We start from the raw sequence: 16,091 nt of genomic DNA, 5'->3' as shown, positions 1-16,091 counted from the left end.
TCGTCATTTATTTTCTAAAAAGGTATTTTGAATTGGAAATGGACTTTGGAAACTTCTAACACACTATTTGCGCTGCAATTCGCAAATCTAAAATTGCTTTTCCAGTCTCGAGTCACCACATAAAATCATATCTCTAATAGAGGTTTGACCTACTTCTATTGTGATTTACAAAATGTGATCACCCTACTTAATATTTTATGTGATTTTATATATATATGAAAAGAAAAATATAAAACTTTCTAAATGTTGAACCCACTATTTCTAACTGGTAGTGCTATTTACACATCCACTTTTACTTCTCTCATACCTATTGTTAATTTATATCATTTGATTTTCTTCAATTCATTCTATTCGACGGTTGAAAATTAAAAGAGGCGTGTGAGAAATAAAAAGATGTGTGTGTATAGCACAACCCTCTCTGAAAAGAGATCCCAAACTTTAGTGTCGAGTAGTCGCGGTACTGCTATTGTCGGGAGAAGTGGCCAAATTGGCCAAAATGGAAAGACTTCTTTCTATCCATACACGCATGTTTCATCTTTTTCTTCCGACCAAAAGGGACATAAAAACATTATCAAAACCCATATAACCCTATCAGTTGTCTACATCTATGCCTTACTACCTCCCTCAGTGGATTCTCTTTAAATGACAAAAATATAAGACAGGCAAACTATTTTTTTTTATTTTTATATATATAAAAGGAATAATTTCTGGGCTGCCATTGATTGAAGGTCTAAGTAATGAGATTAGGGTTTGATTAAATTTTTGTAGTATAGAGTGCCACGAGTTATGCATGCTTCGATGGTACAAGTAAATCTTTGATGTATTAATCTCGATTGAGGATGAAAAAACAGGTCAAGCTAATTTTATCGGAAGAAGTCACCCATGCAAACCCTGGATTATATATTTGCATGAAAGAGACTTTTTTTAATAAAAGTTAGAGAGAGGGAAGGTTACACCATCTCAAGGTGCATACCACAAACCTCTCTCACGATCTATAGAAAGAGTCTTAGTCCCCTTTTTAGTTTTTATAGATCACACATCAAGAGGGATTGCTAACAACTAAACTCAAACTTAGCTTTTGATCTAGCGAAGAGAATAATCTTTATCAATTCAACCAACCCTCTTTGACTGCATGAAAGCAACTTTCATACACTTCCAAATTGTCTTTGCTTATAAGAATCTGTATACCTTTGGAGGTTAAAAAATGAGGTCAAACAAAGAGAAATTTCCTAAGCATAAAGCAATCTTGTTTGAAAGCTTGCACTACCTAAAAGAATGATTGTATCGTACCCTTAAAAAAAAAAATGGAGAAAAACCATTGAAGTAGAAGGAGAAAGTAAAGCTGAAAAAAAAAGGTTTAAATAATTATAACAATATCGTGCATTCGAAATAGCAAAGGGGCTTTTACCGAAGAGACTTGTCGACGTGAGAATATGAGTCTGATACACTAAATGTAATAATATAATTAGTTAAAAATTTTAAAAATAAATTCAACCAATTGTATTATGATAGTATGTATCAAATCAATTCCCGACACGTTGAAAAATCCATCCTTTTACTGATTGAAACTATGGTGGCCATCCAATTCCTGTAAAGCCAACTTAATCTTCAGCGAAAAAAAAAACCCAGAAAAAGCATAGTGGAAGCTACGAGGCACTTTGACAACGTCTAAGAACTCAGTGTGTATGACAACATTGTAGACACATAAAGTCCCGGGGATAAGTCTATTGCTTCTACCGTCTTTGTGGTAGATTTTTACCTGGGTGTTTGAGCTAGTATGTGCGCTTGTGGTAGCCAATTAAGGGATTATCATCATTGCTTATTTGTGCAAATTACCTCCAGATTAATATTTAATCACTGGAAATTGTACCCATGTGGTAACCCTTGTATTTGTTATTGTTATCGTTATTAATGAAAAATCGCTATCGTTTCTTGTATAAAATAAAAATAAAAAATAAAAAAAGTCCTACATGATATGTATAGTATATGTTGAACGCATCTGAATATCGAAATTATATTTTTTGTGACATCTGAATATTTGAGAAACTATTTCTATGCTATTGATCATGTAACATGGAACACCTAATTAGGGTTTAGGTGTTTTCATATCTAGGTGTTAGTTTTTCTCTTAATTTAATAAGAGACGTGCGATTAACGATTATATATAGTGTGTATGACTTTTTATCTTTGGTGAAGGTGGATGTTTCGCGTTCTACATCGTTCTACCCCGAAGAACTAATCTCGCCTACAAGTCCTCCATTTACAATCCACAACCGTAATTAAGAGTACAAGTATTATTGTTAAATGGATGATCTTGTCATTTGTCACTAGCTTTTGATCCATGAGTATCTACCATAAAATAGGTTTTGGGGACTCATTTCTCCATTTTAATTTATTTTTTAATTTAGATCCCATTTTGTGCATTCAATGTAAGAAAGAAAGAGATGGCATCATTTTCTCTCATCGCTACATCACATATAACTACTTTTCCTGCTGAAGTAACAGAACCATTGGTAGAGATAGACTTGCTACTTGTTGCTTTATTTTAACGGTCTATCGAGTGTTGTAACTCTGAAACCTATCTGTATGCCTCTTCATGGGGATAATGGCCTTGTCCTGAATCCCAAGAAAAGCCAAGACTCAAGATAAGAAAAACTTTCATGAAACATAATTTATGTAAACTCCACGCATGTAATTCTATAATTCTTATTGAGATGTAATGTGAGAGATAGAGAGTTCGTTTAATTGTTATGTGTTTAAGTAACCTAAACTCGTCATAGGCAAGCTTTTTTGGGTTCCAAAGAGTTTTGATAAACTGACTATACACCCGAAATTCCTACAATGAATAGCAAAACATGTGCACAAAATAAATCTGTATTTGGATGCACATATCTCACCTTTTATGAATAAAAATAATAATTATTGTTTTCATTTTTCCTTTTTTAGTTTAATTTTATGCTGCAAATAGAATATGAATGTTATATTTTCTTCCTCTACAAGACTATATACTGTATATATGTGCCATCACGAGGAAAATAATATGTATGAGCAAATTCTTGAAAAATAAAATATTGTCTGTATATATCAATATATGTTAGGAATATTAACTGTTACACCATGGAAATTTTGAGGTGGCAGTAGAGGTGCCATGGACCTTCACGACATGGACCCCACAAGTGCCCATAAATAACGACTCTCTGGAGTCCGGAGGATGTCACCAATATTAAGCTGTGAGATTTTTTTTCAAGGGTGTTTGAATTTTCAATCTTATTTCCCAAGGGTCTTTGATCACCATATCCTCAAGTGTCGACATGTGTTGCCAGGGAGATGCCTTGGTACAAAGAGTGTGTGAATTGTATGAGAAAATCTCAAGCTTAGAGAGCCTCAAACCCTCCCAAGATGTCAACATGCTCTTCACCCAACTCGTCCTGACATGCATACCGCCAAGTCCAATCGATGTTTCCAAGTTATGCCAAGGGGTGCAAGAAATAAGGTCAAATCTTATAAGGCTTTGTGGAGAGGCAGAAGGACTTTTGGAGAATCACTTCTCAACAATCCTAGGCTCATATGAGCACCCTCTCGACCATCTCGACATTTTCCCTTACTATTCCAATTACCTCAAGCTTAGCAAACTTGAGTTCAACATCCTTAGCCAACACTTCACCCGTGTGCCCAGCAAAATTGCCTTTGTGGGTTCTGGCCCTCTTCCCCTTACTTCAATTGTCTTGGCCTCCAATCACCTCACCAAAACCTCTTTTGACAACTATGACATCGACACTTTGGCCAACTCCATGGCTCTTGGCTTAGTGTCATCCGATCCTGACCTATCACAAAGGATGGTCTTCCACACCACAGATATAATGGATGTCACAACTGCTTTGAAAGACTATGAAGTTGTGTTTTTGGCTGCTCTTGTTGGCATGGACAAGATGGAGAAGCTGAAAATTATCGATCACTTGGCGAAATACATGGCCCCAGGAGCAACTTTGATGCTAAGGAGTGCACACGGTGCGAGAGCTTTTCTTTATCCGGTAATTGATCCTTGTGATGATCTTAGAGGGTTTGAGGTTCTCTCTGTGTTTCATCCCACCGATGAAGTCATTAATTCGATTGTCATCGCGCGTAAATACGCATTGCCTGTTCAGCATTCATCATCAATTGATTCTCAGGAGATTAATGCTGGTGCCATTAGACTTCCCAGCAAGTGTTGTGAGATTGAAGCCTTCAATCCTTTCCAAAAACTTGGCAGCATGATTGAGGAGTTGACTTTCGAGGAGCAGCTTTAATAAAACATCGATCCTGTGATGATTTTTCTTTATATGCCTTCATCTATGTTGCTTCGCATATGCAGGGAAATAAAATCCATTTATTTGGTTTAACTGATATGTGTTCAATGCGCACGTATCTGACCTAATTATATAGCTACTTATTATATCTACATATTAAATATGTGTTATGGAATCTTAAATTTTAATAAAATCACATGGAAATTGGATCCTTATATTTGGATACATAATGTTTGTTGTTTCACCTTGCACTTACGGAAATGAGAAAATCCCAATTCAAATTGTTAATAGTGGAACTAGAGGATGATTCTAGCATAATTTTAGCGCACCTTGGTTTCTCCATTCCTTGCTTCGCTCTAATTGTTAGAAATAAACACAGGTGTGTGTGGGAAGAAAAAGATTTTGTAGAATTCAATTATGGTTTTTTTTTTTTTTCTCTTTTTTTTTTTGTGAAACTTCTTCAAAAAATTCATTTTACACCCTCACAAATAAAGTTTTACATTAAAGTGTTTCAAACCCTCAACCTAGCCTACTCACCCTCATCACTAGGCTAACTCGATCAGCAACTTAATAAAATTGTCTTTTACGTAAAATATGGATAAGAATGTAGGGTTTTCTTCACAGTTTGAGTGGAGGCGATACCTCAGTGACGAAAAGATTGAGAGAGACCAGAATTTTGTTGCGTTCTGCAGTCATTCATTATTATGAAATTTGCGATGTTGAGCGATCCTCAGGTGAAATATTTAATGTTTTTTTTTTTTGCTTTTTTGGACACAAAAGGCTGTCATTGTAGGTCATCTGATAGCAAGTCGTTTAGGAAAACGACAATTGATTTGCGTGGGTCTGTCTAACTGTGATTTGTTCAAAGAGTTTCACCATTCGCGGTTGGTCTCCTCTCCCGATCCCCGTTGGTTTCCCATCACATTTAATCTGAAAAGGCAGAGATGTCCGGTTCTTAAAGCTCCCATAGACGGCGCTGTGGGAAAATGAAAGATGCAATCGCATAAGGTCTTTAAATTTGAAGGACCTTCAAAAATTTTGATATCTTATATTTTATATATAATAATGTTATATATTAAAAAAAAAAAACTTTTATTAGCATTTTAAAATCTTATAGTACACTTTTATAAGTGTAATTTTTTATCTAAATATAAAATTTAGAATGCACAATGAAATATTAGGAGTGCTAATAACAACACCTTAAAAAACGACTTTCTTTTCAATTTTATTAATTATATAATAATGTTATATATTCAAGTGAAACTCTAAAGTTAGAGTTTTTGAAGCTTTTTTTCTTTCTTTATTTGATTGCTTAAGATTGAACTGTTTTTTATTATTTAGTGAAGGTTATGTTTGTAACTTTTTTTACTTATTTAATGACAATTGTAAACTTACAATCAATGAGTCCTAAAAGTTGTTTTGATTTAAGTTATTATTTTCTAGTACCAATATATTGTCATACTTTAAAAAAATATATCTTAAAAAGGAGCCCTTTTATAAATTTCACATAGGATCTCCGAAATTTCACAAACGGCCCTGGAAGCTCCACTAAATTAACATTTAGCCTAGTTAATGACTATAATTTATGAGCCCCCTGGATATCAGCCCTCCTTGGATATCTTTCACTGTGCTTTGACTAAGGTTATATAAATCCTAGTGACTAGAGATTTCTATAGATCTACTTCCATCTGCAATAAATTACAAAATCCACTGACTAGAGATGCATGAAGTTCCTCTAATGCTAAAAATTCATTAATTATCAAATTAGCAGAAGATGAAATATTGTCAAGATCAGAAGAGAGAGCTGCAGAACCTTATATTATAGAAATATTAGGGAAAGGTACAGAGAATAGACTTTGAGGTTTCGAGTTCTCGTAAATTTTTTTACCACATTCATTTTCCTATTATATTTAATTTGCTAAATAGCTAGCAAAGTATACTTGAGGAAATATGGCATGGAGAATTCGGAATTTTTCTTAAAACTATTTTCATTGTTCGGATTTGGTCTTATAGCCCATAGCAGTGTGCTCTTCCCTGCAATCAAGTTTGGATCTCTCACCCCTTAATTTAAAAGAATTAGTGCACATAAAATATCGCTTATATGAAGAAAAAAAATCTTTAAAAAATATATTGTTCACTATTTTGGGTACATCGATCTAACTTACCCTATCAAAAATATTACATTAACCAACAAGATTTCAGTTAAGTGTACACAATATATACAAATATTGGGCTACCTTGTTAATTAGGTTAGAAAATTAAAAAGAAAATTTTCGGCAGGGGCTAGGGTTTGTAAATTGTAAGCTTATGCATATGCATGTCGAGTATATATATATAGTATCGAGTGTCGAGTGTCGACATAAAGGGAATGTTGTCCTGCATAAGTGCACTTAAAATAAGGGCCCTTTTGGAGTGGTGAGTGTTGTCATATGCAGATCTGCAATATGAATCTCTTTCTCATAGTGTCGACATGGGGTTCATGGGACTATGGGAGAAAAGCACAAAAAAGTTTATAAGCTAATTGTATGAGAAAATCTCAGGCATCGACAGTCTCAAACCCTCCAAAGATGTCAACATTCTCTTGAGTCAGGTTGTGAACATATGCCACCAAGCCTTGTTCATGTTATTGAAGTGTCCAAAGAAAAACAATTATTAACTCATTGAATTTTTGGAATAGTTAATCAATAGTGAAGTAGGATTAATATATAAGACATTAATTCAAATCTTTACAAAATAATATTGAAATTTTATATGTGTTCACATTCAATTCTAAATCAGTGTGCGTGATTCCATCACGGCTTACATCATAGTGAGTCGCATTATTTTTTATTTATTTGTATTTTTTCAAAGTATAGCGTAAATCATTTTGACTTATGAATACTTAAAAGCACCAACATTTTATTACTAATGTAGTTTGAATTGTGCGTGTTGGTCTTTTGGGTATATGAATATATAACATTACCTAAAAGATAACAAAATCTAATCATGGACACCACCTTGAGTGAGTTGACAATTCTCATCACCAACAGAAATTGCTCTTCCCCTTGCATCAACTGACCAACTATATGGCGTATCGGATGCACAAGAGTTTCCCCAATTATAAAAGATTCAGGAGATATTTTTGTATGTCACTAGTTTATTACGTGACAATCGTTTATTCATGACTAATACGTTTTTTAGTGAAAAATATTTAGTGGATGGTACTAGTTGCATAAAAGAATTCTCCAAATTTAGACTTTCACTTAGTTACATGTTTCTTACCTATCAAAGAAAATACGAGCTTTTTTACCCAACAAATAAAAATTGCATAAAACAGAGACATAAAAGTGACAATTTTCTTAACCTATCAAGTACATTGAGCTATTAGTCCAACCCGCCATATTAGTGTCCAAAGGGTATGTGTATGTTCTTCACCACAAATCGACATGTAAAATCATGAATAAAGTTATTAGACTTGATTCGCTCCAAAACAGTTGCAAAGATTTCAATCTTAAGATTAAATTTGAGACAATACTGACCTTTAGTAGCTAGATAAAAAGGTCATAAGACGTCCAATCCACATTAGGCAAATCAAAATTGCTTGGTCGGAAGACATGCACTTAAATGCCATTTAGCTTTGCCGGTCGACATTCATGTGCACGGAAGTCCTGCCTTGCACGATTCATGTTCTGACTTCAATTATATATCTCAAGTACCTAGCAACTAACAATTCTTGTGACACGCCCCGACCCCGATATTACGTGCTGGCCGACACCCGAGGGTGACGAAAGCCATTTATTAAGTGTAAATGCTGAAAATAAGGGATAAATAAGGTTTATAAATATAAAAGAATAATTAATATGCAAATAAGGACCGTTTTCAGAGCACACCTCTAAGCTAGAACACTAAAAAAAAATAATATAAAATTGAATGAAACAAAGGAGTGGGTCCTACACCGAGAGGACTCGAAGATGCCGATGCGGAAGTGCCTGGACGTCGGGATTGTATGCCTCGATTCTAAGTCCTGAAGGGGGCGCAAAACAAACATGAGTGGACCAAGTTGATATATATATAATAAAACAGTTATCAACATACTAACCCCCAGGTTTTATGAAAACACATATGTAATGATAAACATAGGTTTTCTGAAACCTAGCATGTCGTGCAATGTCTCAAATCATAATTCGCATAAACAATAATAATCACTAGTGAATGTCCGATATAACACTTCAGGCCCCATGCCGGCTCCCCGTCTCTGAGCAGACAGTCAGAGGAAAACACACTTCAGGCCCCTTGCCGGCTTCCCGTCTCTGAGCAGACAGTCAGAGGAAAACACACTCCAGGCCCTATGCCAACACCAAACCGTCGCCCGGGACGGACCGGATCTATCCCTACGTCCCGTAGCGGAAAGGACCACTAGGTAAGTACAAAACCAGTGAACATACATATATTGAAAATCAACTTCATAGTATAAAGTCATCCATCATCTATACTATAAAGAAGTGTTCTAAACATGTTCTAAATATCATATCGTCATCCATCAGATATTCTATAAGAACATGGGTTATAGGAAAAATAGTAATAATTCAAACTAGCCTTAGTAAGCATGTTATCTCAAAACGTTTCATAAAACATAATCGTAAAATCATGCTTTTCTGTGTATGCAATTCTACCATTAAAACATGCATTTTTAGAAGGGGTCCACTCACAGTACTTCGCCGTCGAAAAGCCACGCCGTTTAGCGAAGAAGGAAACGCCACAGATAATCGCCCCTAAGCACATAAAAGGTACATTTAGTCAAGCTCTACTCAAACAATTGAATTTGGGAAAACGGACATCGGAAACGGGTTCAGAACGTCGAAATTAGCCTAGGAGGGGTCCCACACGAAACGAAAAAAGTCAACGGTCAAAACCGGTCAAAGTCAAAGTCAACGCTGACCGTTGACCCAGTCAACGGTCAACGCGTCAAGTCAACGGGTCAGGGTCACGGGTCAGGGCCCTAGGGTTTTGGGTTAGGGTAATTGGGTTAAGGTAATTGGGTTAGGTGTTAGGTGGGTTGGGTTTTAGGTTAGAAACCACACAGCCCAAAGGCCTAAATAAAAGGGTAATGGGTTTGGGCTTGGCAGGAAAGGCCCAAAGGCCTTGGGTTTTTAAAGAAACAAAATAAAAATAAAAAGGAAAAGGTTTTGGGTTTTGGGCCAGAGACCAAACAGGCCTAAGGCCCGTGTGAGGGTGGAGAACGGCCCGAAGGCCTGGGTGCGCCGGAGAAGGACGCCGGAACTCGGCCGGAAAATTCCCAAGCTCCTTTGGAGCTCAAAACTCAACCAAAACATGTCATTCAATATACCAAATTGAAGCCCCGAAGGTAAGGAATCGAAATATACCCTTGGTTCCCGTCATCGTGGTCGGAGTTGGCCGGAAAACAACCTGGAAGCCACGGGTGTCCGTCGGAAACTTGCACGCCGGCCAACACGCCGTGGTTTGGCTGGAAATCGCCTTGAAAGTCACTGAGGTCGCCGGAAACTTGCACGCCGGCCAACTCGCCGTGGTTTGGCCGGAAATTGCCTCGAAAGGGGCGGTGCTCGCCGGAAAACTGGGAAATGTCTCCGAGGTGGTTTCTTCATGGTTTGACGTCCAAAACACATCCACGGGGTTAGAAAAGAGTTATAGGTGTGGGCATGGGTGTGTATGTGTGTGGGTGTGTTCGCGTTCTGCTCGGAGGGAGGGAGAGGAAGACAAAGAGAAAGAAAGAGAGAGAGAGAGAGACTTTTCAGAAAAAAAAACAAAAGAAAAGGGAAAGGGAAGGAACCGGGGGAACAAAAACATGGGGTGGGCCCCTTGGGCTTACCAATTAAGACTCAAAAACAATTTTAAAAAGGAAGGTATCCCCCAAACTTAGTGAAAATACAAAAATACCTATTTTCTTACGTAAATTCCGGAACGGGTTGTTACATCTTGGGTGCTCAGGAAGTATCCGGAAATTTGAGTGTTTTAACCGTTAAATTTCAATTTTTGTTTTTAAATAAAGATCTAATAGTTAAAATGCTAGAAGTATCGAACTATTACTATTCAGTTTGTGTATTCTGTGCTGACACATGGCCATGGGCATGAATAACTGCTCATTTGTTTGGTTCTGCAATAGTTGCTTAATTGTCATCAATAAGTATAACCACTCTCTTTACGATTTTTTCCAAATGCAAGTTAACGGTTTGGATTGAAGCAAAGTCGTTTTTTCAAGACCAGACAGCTAACAGCCTCCAAAGTCATGAAAGTGTGGGAAAACTGCATCATTCGTATAGGCCTAAAATATTTTCAATGTTTTTTTTCGGGTTCCGTATCTTTAATTTTTAAATAGTGTGGGAACGGTGCAACCTAGTTTGATTAGGGTGAGGATCTAGGGTTAATTGATGAGGAAAATGAATAAGTACACGAGGGAAATGAATAAGTCTCAATAAAATTTTGTCGAGAATTTCAATTTAGTTGAAGGAAAAAAAGTATCCCACACCAAATTTACAAATCAAAGACTATCCCCAACTAACAAGACTAATTTGATAACAATTTCCGTTTTGAATTTAGGTTTTAGCTATACGATATTGATGCTTGATTTATCTAAGACCGGTTTTATGTTAGGGTCATAGAGATGCAATTTAGCTCTTTTATGGCTTGATTGAGGAATACTTATTGTATAGATGATTTTGATGTATCAGTTCGACTCGTTGTGAGTTGGAATAATTGGTTGCTAATATCCCCTTTGTGGATGCCTTGATTTAGACCCAATTCGACCTTAAAGTAAGAGTTCCAAGACCAACTATTTTTGGCACGTCCAACAATTATTTGCCTTCCTCTCACAAAGAAGGGACACACAACAATTTTTTCTGGTAGAAAGAGTGCACTTATTCAGCTCAAAAGAAAAAGATGGACTCAGCCCAAAGGAGACTATCTACAATAAAAAGGGGGTCTAGGCCCGCACGGACAGAAAATATTACATGTATAAGAGAGGGATCACAGATACAGAATATACATACATGCAAGTCGTAACATTATTACAAGGTTCACAAATACCATATGAAAAAGAAGACATTAGACTGAAATAATCAAAGGCTCTAACGCTACTTAGGTCGAATGTTAGAATCGACCAAACACCTGATACAATGATATCACATACCATCATGAATATTTCCAGTTCCAAAACCAGTGTCAAACATCACAGGTCCTCCGGTGCTCCCACCGACGCCTTCCATGAGAGCAAACCTCATGTCTTCAGATGGTTTCCAATGTCTCTTCCTCTGGTTTATGAACCAGTTGTTGATCTGCCTTTGGTCCAATCCAGTCATCTCAGACAGCTGCAATTTCTCCTCTTCCTACATACACATGTTTACCATCGTCAAATTTTGAAATAATCCTAAACACACACATACATGAAACTAAATTTCCATTAACCTTAATTTGAACCAGAAAAGAGATGACATTGTAATGAAATTACCGTAGGATATGGCCACCTATAGTGAATAGTCCACCAATCCAATAAGGTAGTCCTGGCATCCTTCGGTAGCTTCCCTTTCTTTCTTTTCTTTAAGAACTCCTTCCTCAAACTGCTAAGGTAGCCACTGTACTTATTCAGCAGCATACCTTTCAGTTCCCGATCACCACTAGAATGAGCACCACCAATTTCTTGACTCTCTGCTGCTTCCACCGCCCCACAGTTAAGTTCCTCCTCTGAACTGCCGACCCCTTCATCTGCATTACTAAAAATTAGTCAGCAGTCCTAAGTTAAGCATATAATATTGCAATTTACATGCAAATCTCACTGCCGATCCCTTCTTTAATTTTGGCACGACCAGTAAAAAAGGAACGTATAAAAAAAGGAATCATAACTTAGTGTTTTAGAGAAGAATTCTTGATTGGAGCTGTTATTCACAATCCAAAAAATCATCTTGCAGACCTCATGAAAAAAATGAAAATAAGTGCATTTTGCGGTGCTAATTACTTTTAAGTGGAAGGCCAAAAAGAAGTAGATTACTTTTAATCTTTATTAGACGACCATGACCAGAGATTTATGGATCGTTTAAGGGCTGGTTTGGTATTGTTGTGCTTTGAAAAAAAGATGATTCTGCTGTGCTGTGAGAATAAGCAGTTGTAAAATAAAGCAGCAGAGTGTTTGGTAAACTTTTTTGTAAAAGTGCTTTTGAAAAAAAAAAACAGTATTATAGTGTTTGGTAAACTTTTATGTAAAACAGATGTGAAAAAAAACCGATTTTTCAAAGCTGGGTTTTGTAGCTTCTTGTTTTTGGCTTTTTTTCACCAAAAACTGTGAAAAAAAGCTGAAGCTGAATGTTTACCAAACACAAAGACAGCTACCAGCTTTTTTTGATACCAACTTTTTTCAGAATCACCTCAGTATCAAACTAGGTCTAACCCTATCCCCCCATTTTCTTCTACTCAGTAGTACACCAAAATTGCATACTTTGGATGTAGCTGATTAAGTTGACTAGAGTATGATGTTTCTCTCCATCCAAATTCGAGTTCGAATCTCTTTTTATAATTTACATTAGATTAATTAAAATATCTCTTGAATTAAATAAAGTACCCGCAAACTTAAACTTAGATTCGTTCACAACCTCGTCCTATTAGAACCACCCTACTATTAATTAGGACAATTTATTAATGTTTAGAAATTAGGGATTTTATGTAAAATTATTTAAAAAATTCTCTCTTCAAAGCCTTCATATGATTTGAGCATTCGCTTTATATAATTTTATGACGAAACACTAATTCACATGTTTCTCTTCATAAGTGGTTTTGATCCTCTCAAAATAACTTACAGACGGTCATAGAAGGCTTTGTGAAAGTACTTATGAATGTTTATTATTGTGAGAATGGAACAAGTGATATCCGAGACTACCGGTGGAGTTATGAGGTCGTCAGGTCACGCTTCTAACTATCCACCACCAAGTCACTTTCAAATGGTTCTCTCTCTCTTTCTAGGGCATCAGAAACACCATCATGTTATGCTCATCCCACGTGTCATGATTTGTCCATATATAAAACAGAAACCAATTAAATGAAAGCCATGTACAATCTCGTACGCATACAACCTCCTTTGGACTGATGAATAAACAGATGTACATGCATGTACACACGTGTCTTCTTCTTCATACAATTAGAAGAAGAAAAAACAAAACCAAAACCTAGACTGGATGAAAGTTAAGGGAAAATGTTTATATAAGCTACTGAGGGTGGCCTAGTGGTGAGAGTGGTTAGGGCTATGAGTAGAAGTAGGTTCAAGGTTTGAAACCCTCCAAAAACTAAGATTGAAAAAGGAAAATGTATTTACAGCTGAAGAGATTTATTTACCAGAGTGATTGTCCCAGGTATTTGGGAATGTCCCTTTACAGAGGTTGCTAAGTTGAGTTTGAATGTTGATCAAGAATGTTGTTGCTTCATCGAATGGCTTAGATAGCTCCTCCTTGAATCTATGGAGAACCCCAATATATGATTCCTTGCAAAACAACGAAAAAGATACATGTAGAAGCTCACAAATTTAACCCTAGTTTTCTGTACATTTTCCTTTCTTTTCTCAGCAATCAAACAGAACTTAAAGAGTACAAAATATCACAAAAGAAATAAATAAAAGTGAATAATTAATCAGTATACCATGAACTCGTCTAGTTCTGGATCAGCTCCTATCTCACTGCAGGTGCTCATTGGGTGGCTTACCCTTCCAATTTCTTCAAGCAGATTTTTCATCTCCGCTGGTGCTCCAACCTGTAAAAGTATAATATTCTATGAAAAACTCAAAACAACCAGATATAATTAAAACCCTGCATACTGTTTGCTTAATTAACGAATACGGCCAAATAGTGAGGATGCATTGATATGGTTAGGAGAAGTTACGTTTAGAGTAGGTTAGGTCTAAAGTTCGAAAAGTCCAAATGGAACTGAAACATTATAAAATAATGCCTGGCCTCTACTATTTTAATTTACATATTTTAATTTTCAGGGTACAGTGAGTTCTAAATAACACAGGAAATCATTAATGTATACTGCAAAAATTAAATAAAGATAAGAGACTATTCATGCACTGGTGCATTAATTAATTAACCTTTTGGCATTCTAGGCATGCAGTAACTAAATCAGAGAAACGAGGGTGACTGGCTATCCGGGACTTGATCAGATCAGACATATGATCGGATCCTAAACCCTCCGTCCCAAATAACAGCATGTTATGATCATCCACCACATGACCACCGCCATGAAACCCACCACAACTGGCGCTGCTAGTACTAGCAGACATATTTTCAACTTGCTGATGAACGTTCACATGATCATTTGAGCCAGCACATGTCACACCTGCGATCATCCTGTAAAATTCCTCCATATGTATATCGTTCTCAAAGAAAAATGTAGCCAAAAATTAAGCAACAATAATGTAGTGATAATTGCGAGGGAGGGTGCAAGTGCAAGAGAGAGAGATGGGAACTAGGAACCAAAGGTTTTTGTTGTTTTTGTTTTTGTTTTCTTGTGGGGAAATTTTGAATTTTCACATGGAAATTGACTAAGACTTTACTTTCTTTTCCAAGAAAAAACCTGAGAAAAAGGGAAAGACACAGAGAGAAAGCGGAGAAGGAACCTCAAGGTACAGTTGTTTGTGCGTGGAGAGAGGATTGGAGAGACGATGGGAGAGAGACTTCTATTGCACAACGGATGGTAGGATGGAAAGGTTTAGGGATTAGGAGCCCATATTTATGGAGATCCAGCAGTCACTTTCCTCAGAGCATTGGAACTTTGGAATTACCTTCAACCGTGACATGACATTCTTGCTACGTTTCCGAACCCTATTGGTTCAGAAACTGACACTGTAATGGTTGATGGGTCCAGATTCAACTCTTCATCGAAGAGTTTGCTCTCCTGTAATTTCTTAACCAATTTTATATCTTACAACATCCGTTAATGTAGAACGAAAATGATACAAAAATAATGAATTTTAAGTTAATATAATAATTAATCGGGTTATTGTTACTTATTAAGAACCTGTTAATGATGAATTTCTTAACAAATTTACACGCAAGTAATCCGTTTTGACTTGCTATTAAGAAAACCTTTCAAGTTGCTACAATAGCAATAATACTTGATCTCACATAAGTGAGATTTTTAAAATTTCCAAAGCACATTAAAGATATAAAGCAATTTAAAAATACTAAAACACATTAAAAAATTCATAATAATTCATTTACAAATGTGAAAAATATACAAACGTTTATGATCGCATCATCTACACTTTAACGATGAGTACATCGTCATTTAAATTTTACTCTACAAATCCTCATGAATAGTGTTTTTAGGGGGACTTCAAAATAAATAAAAATTCAAAATAATTAATATACAAGTTGAAAATGTGAAAAAAATATATAGGAAAGTGTTATTGGCACTCTAAATATCTTATTCTACATTTCTCACAAGCGTATTTTTGCTTCCAAATATAGAAAGTTTAGAGTAAAGAATGAGATTTTGGGAGTGTCAATAATAATTCCCAATATATAAACTTTTATGTTTGGATCATCTACTCTTATACAATGATTACATCTTCGTTTAGGTTTTAAAACCCTCATGCATAGTTTTTTTGTTTGAGTGCAAAATTAATAAAAATTCATATTAATTAATGTATAAGTGTGCAAAATGTACAATCGCTCGTAATAACATGCTTTACTACTTTTGTGAATGACTCAACTCCAAAATATGACACCATAATTTAACCGTAGATTGTCGTTTACACTCTATTCTTCTCACGGGGTTTCATTTTTCAAATTCTCTTTTTCGAAAACATGA

General features: G+C 36.0%; 2 protein-coding genes and 1 long non-coding RNA gene across 5 annotated transcripts; 1 reads left to right on the top strand and 2 right to left on the bottom strand.

Annotated features, from left to right (window-relative positions):
• Positions 1 to 3,204: 3,204 nt before the first annotated feature.
• On the top strand, positions 3,205 to 4,379 carry LOC137723475 (nicotianamine synthase). Its single transcript, XM_068462670.2, has one exon. It carries the CDS (start codon positions 3,312 to 3,314, stop codon positions 4,284 to 4,286), a length of 975 nt encoding a protein of 324 aa, XP_068318771.1. The 5' UTR covers positions 3,205 to 3,311; the 3' UTR covers positions 4,287 to 4,379.
• A 3,704-nt stretch (positions 4,380 to 8,083) lies between these two features.
• LOC137721771 (uncharacterized) lies at positions 8,084 to 10,072 on the bottom strand. Its single transcript, XR_011066714.2, has 3 exons — positions 9,650 to 10,072; positions 8,975 to 9,037; positions 8,084 to 8,289 (listed from the first exon to the last, which is right to left on the bottom strand). It is a non-coding gene; the product is annotated as an uncharacterized LOC137721771 (long non-coding RNA).
• Positions 10,073 to 11,206: 1,134 nt separating this feature from the next.
• On the bottom strand, positions 11,207 to 15,272 carry LOC137723635 (homeobox protein knotted-1-like 1). Of its 3 annotated transcripts, none has more exons than XM_088692970.1 (6): positions 14,896 to 15,075; positions 14,368 to 14,626; positions 13,920 to 14,030; positions 13,620 to 13,764; positions 11,749 to 12,002; positions 11,207 to 11,626 (listed from the first exon to the last, which is right to left on the bottom strand). In XM_088692970.1, exons 2-6 carry the CDS (start codon positions 14,623 to 14,625, stop codon positions 11,423 to 11,425), a joined length of 972 nt encoding a protein of 323 aa, XP_088549096.1. In that variant the 5' UTR covers position 14,626; positions 14,896 to 15,075; the 3' UTR covers positions 11,207 to 11,422. The 3 variants fall into 3 exon arrangements, with proteins under 3 accessions (XP_088549096.1, XP_068318933.2, XP_068318932.2); XM_068462832.2 differs by having other exon boundaries at positions 14,368 to 14,615; positions 14,896 to 14,979; XM_068462831.2 differs by having other exon boundaries at positions 14,368 to 15,272.
• Between the last annotated feature and the right edge of the window lie 819 nt (positions 15,273 to 16,091).

Source organism: Pyrus communis, chromosome 4 (genome assembly GCF_041283825.1).
Source record: "Pyrus communis isolate YQ-2024b chromosome 4, ASM4128382v1, whole genome shotgun sequence".
NCBI lineage: Eukaryota > Viridiplantae > Streptophyta > Magnoliopsida > Rosales > Rosaceae > Pyrus > Pyrus communis.
The sequence above is the reverse complement of the archived record's forward strand: the minus strand, read 5'-3'. Positions and strand labels throughout refer to the sequence as shown.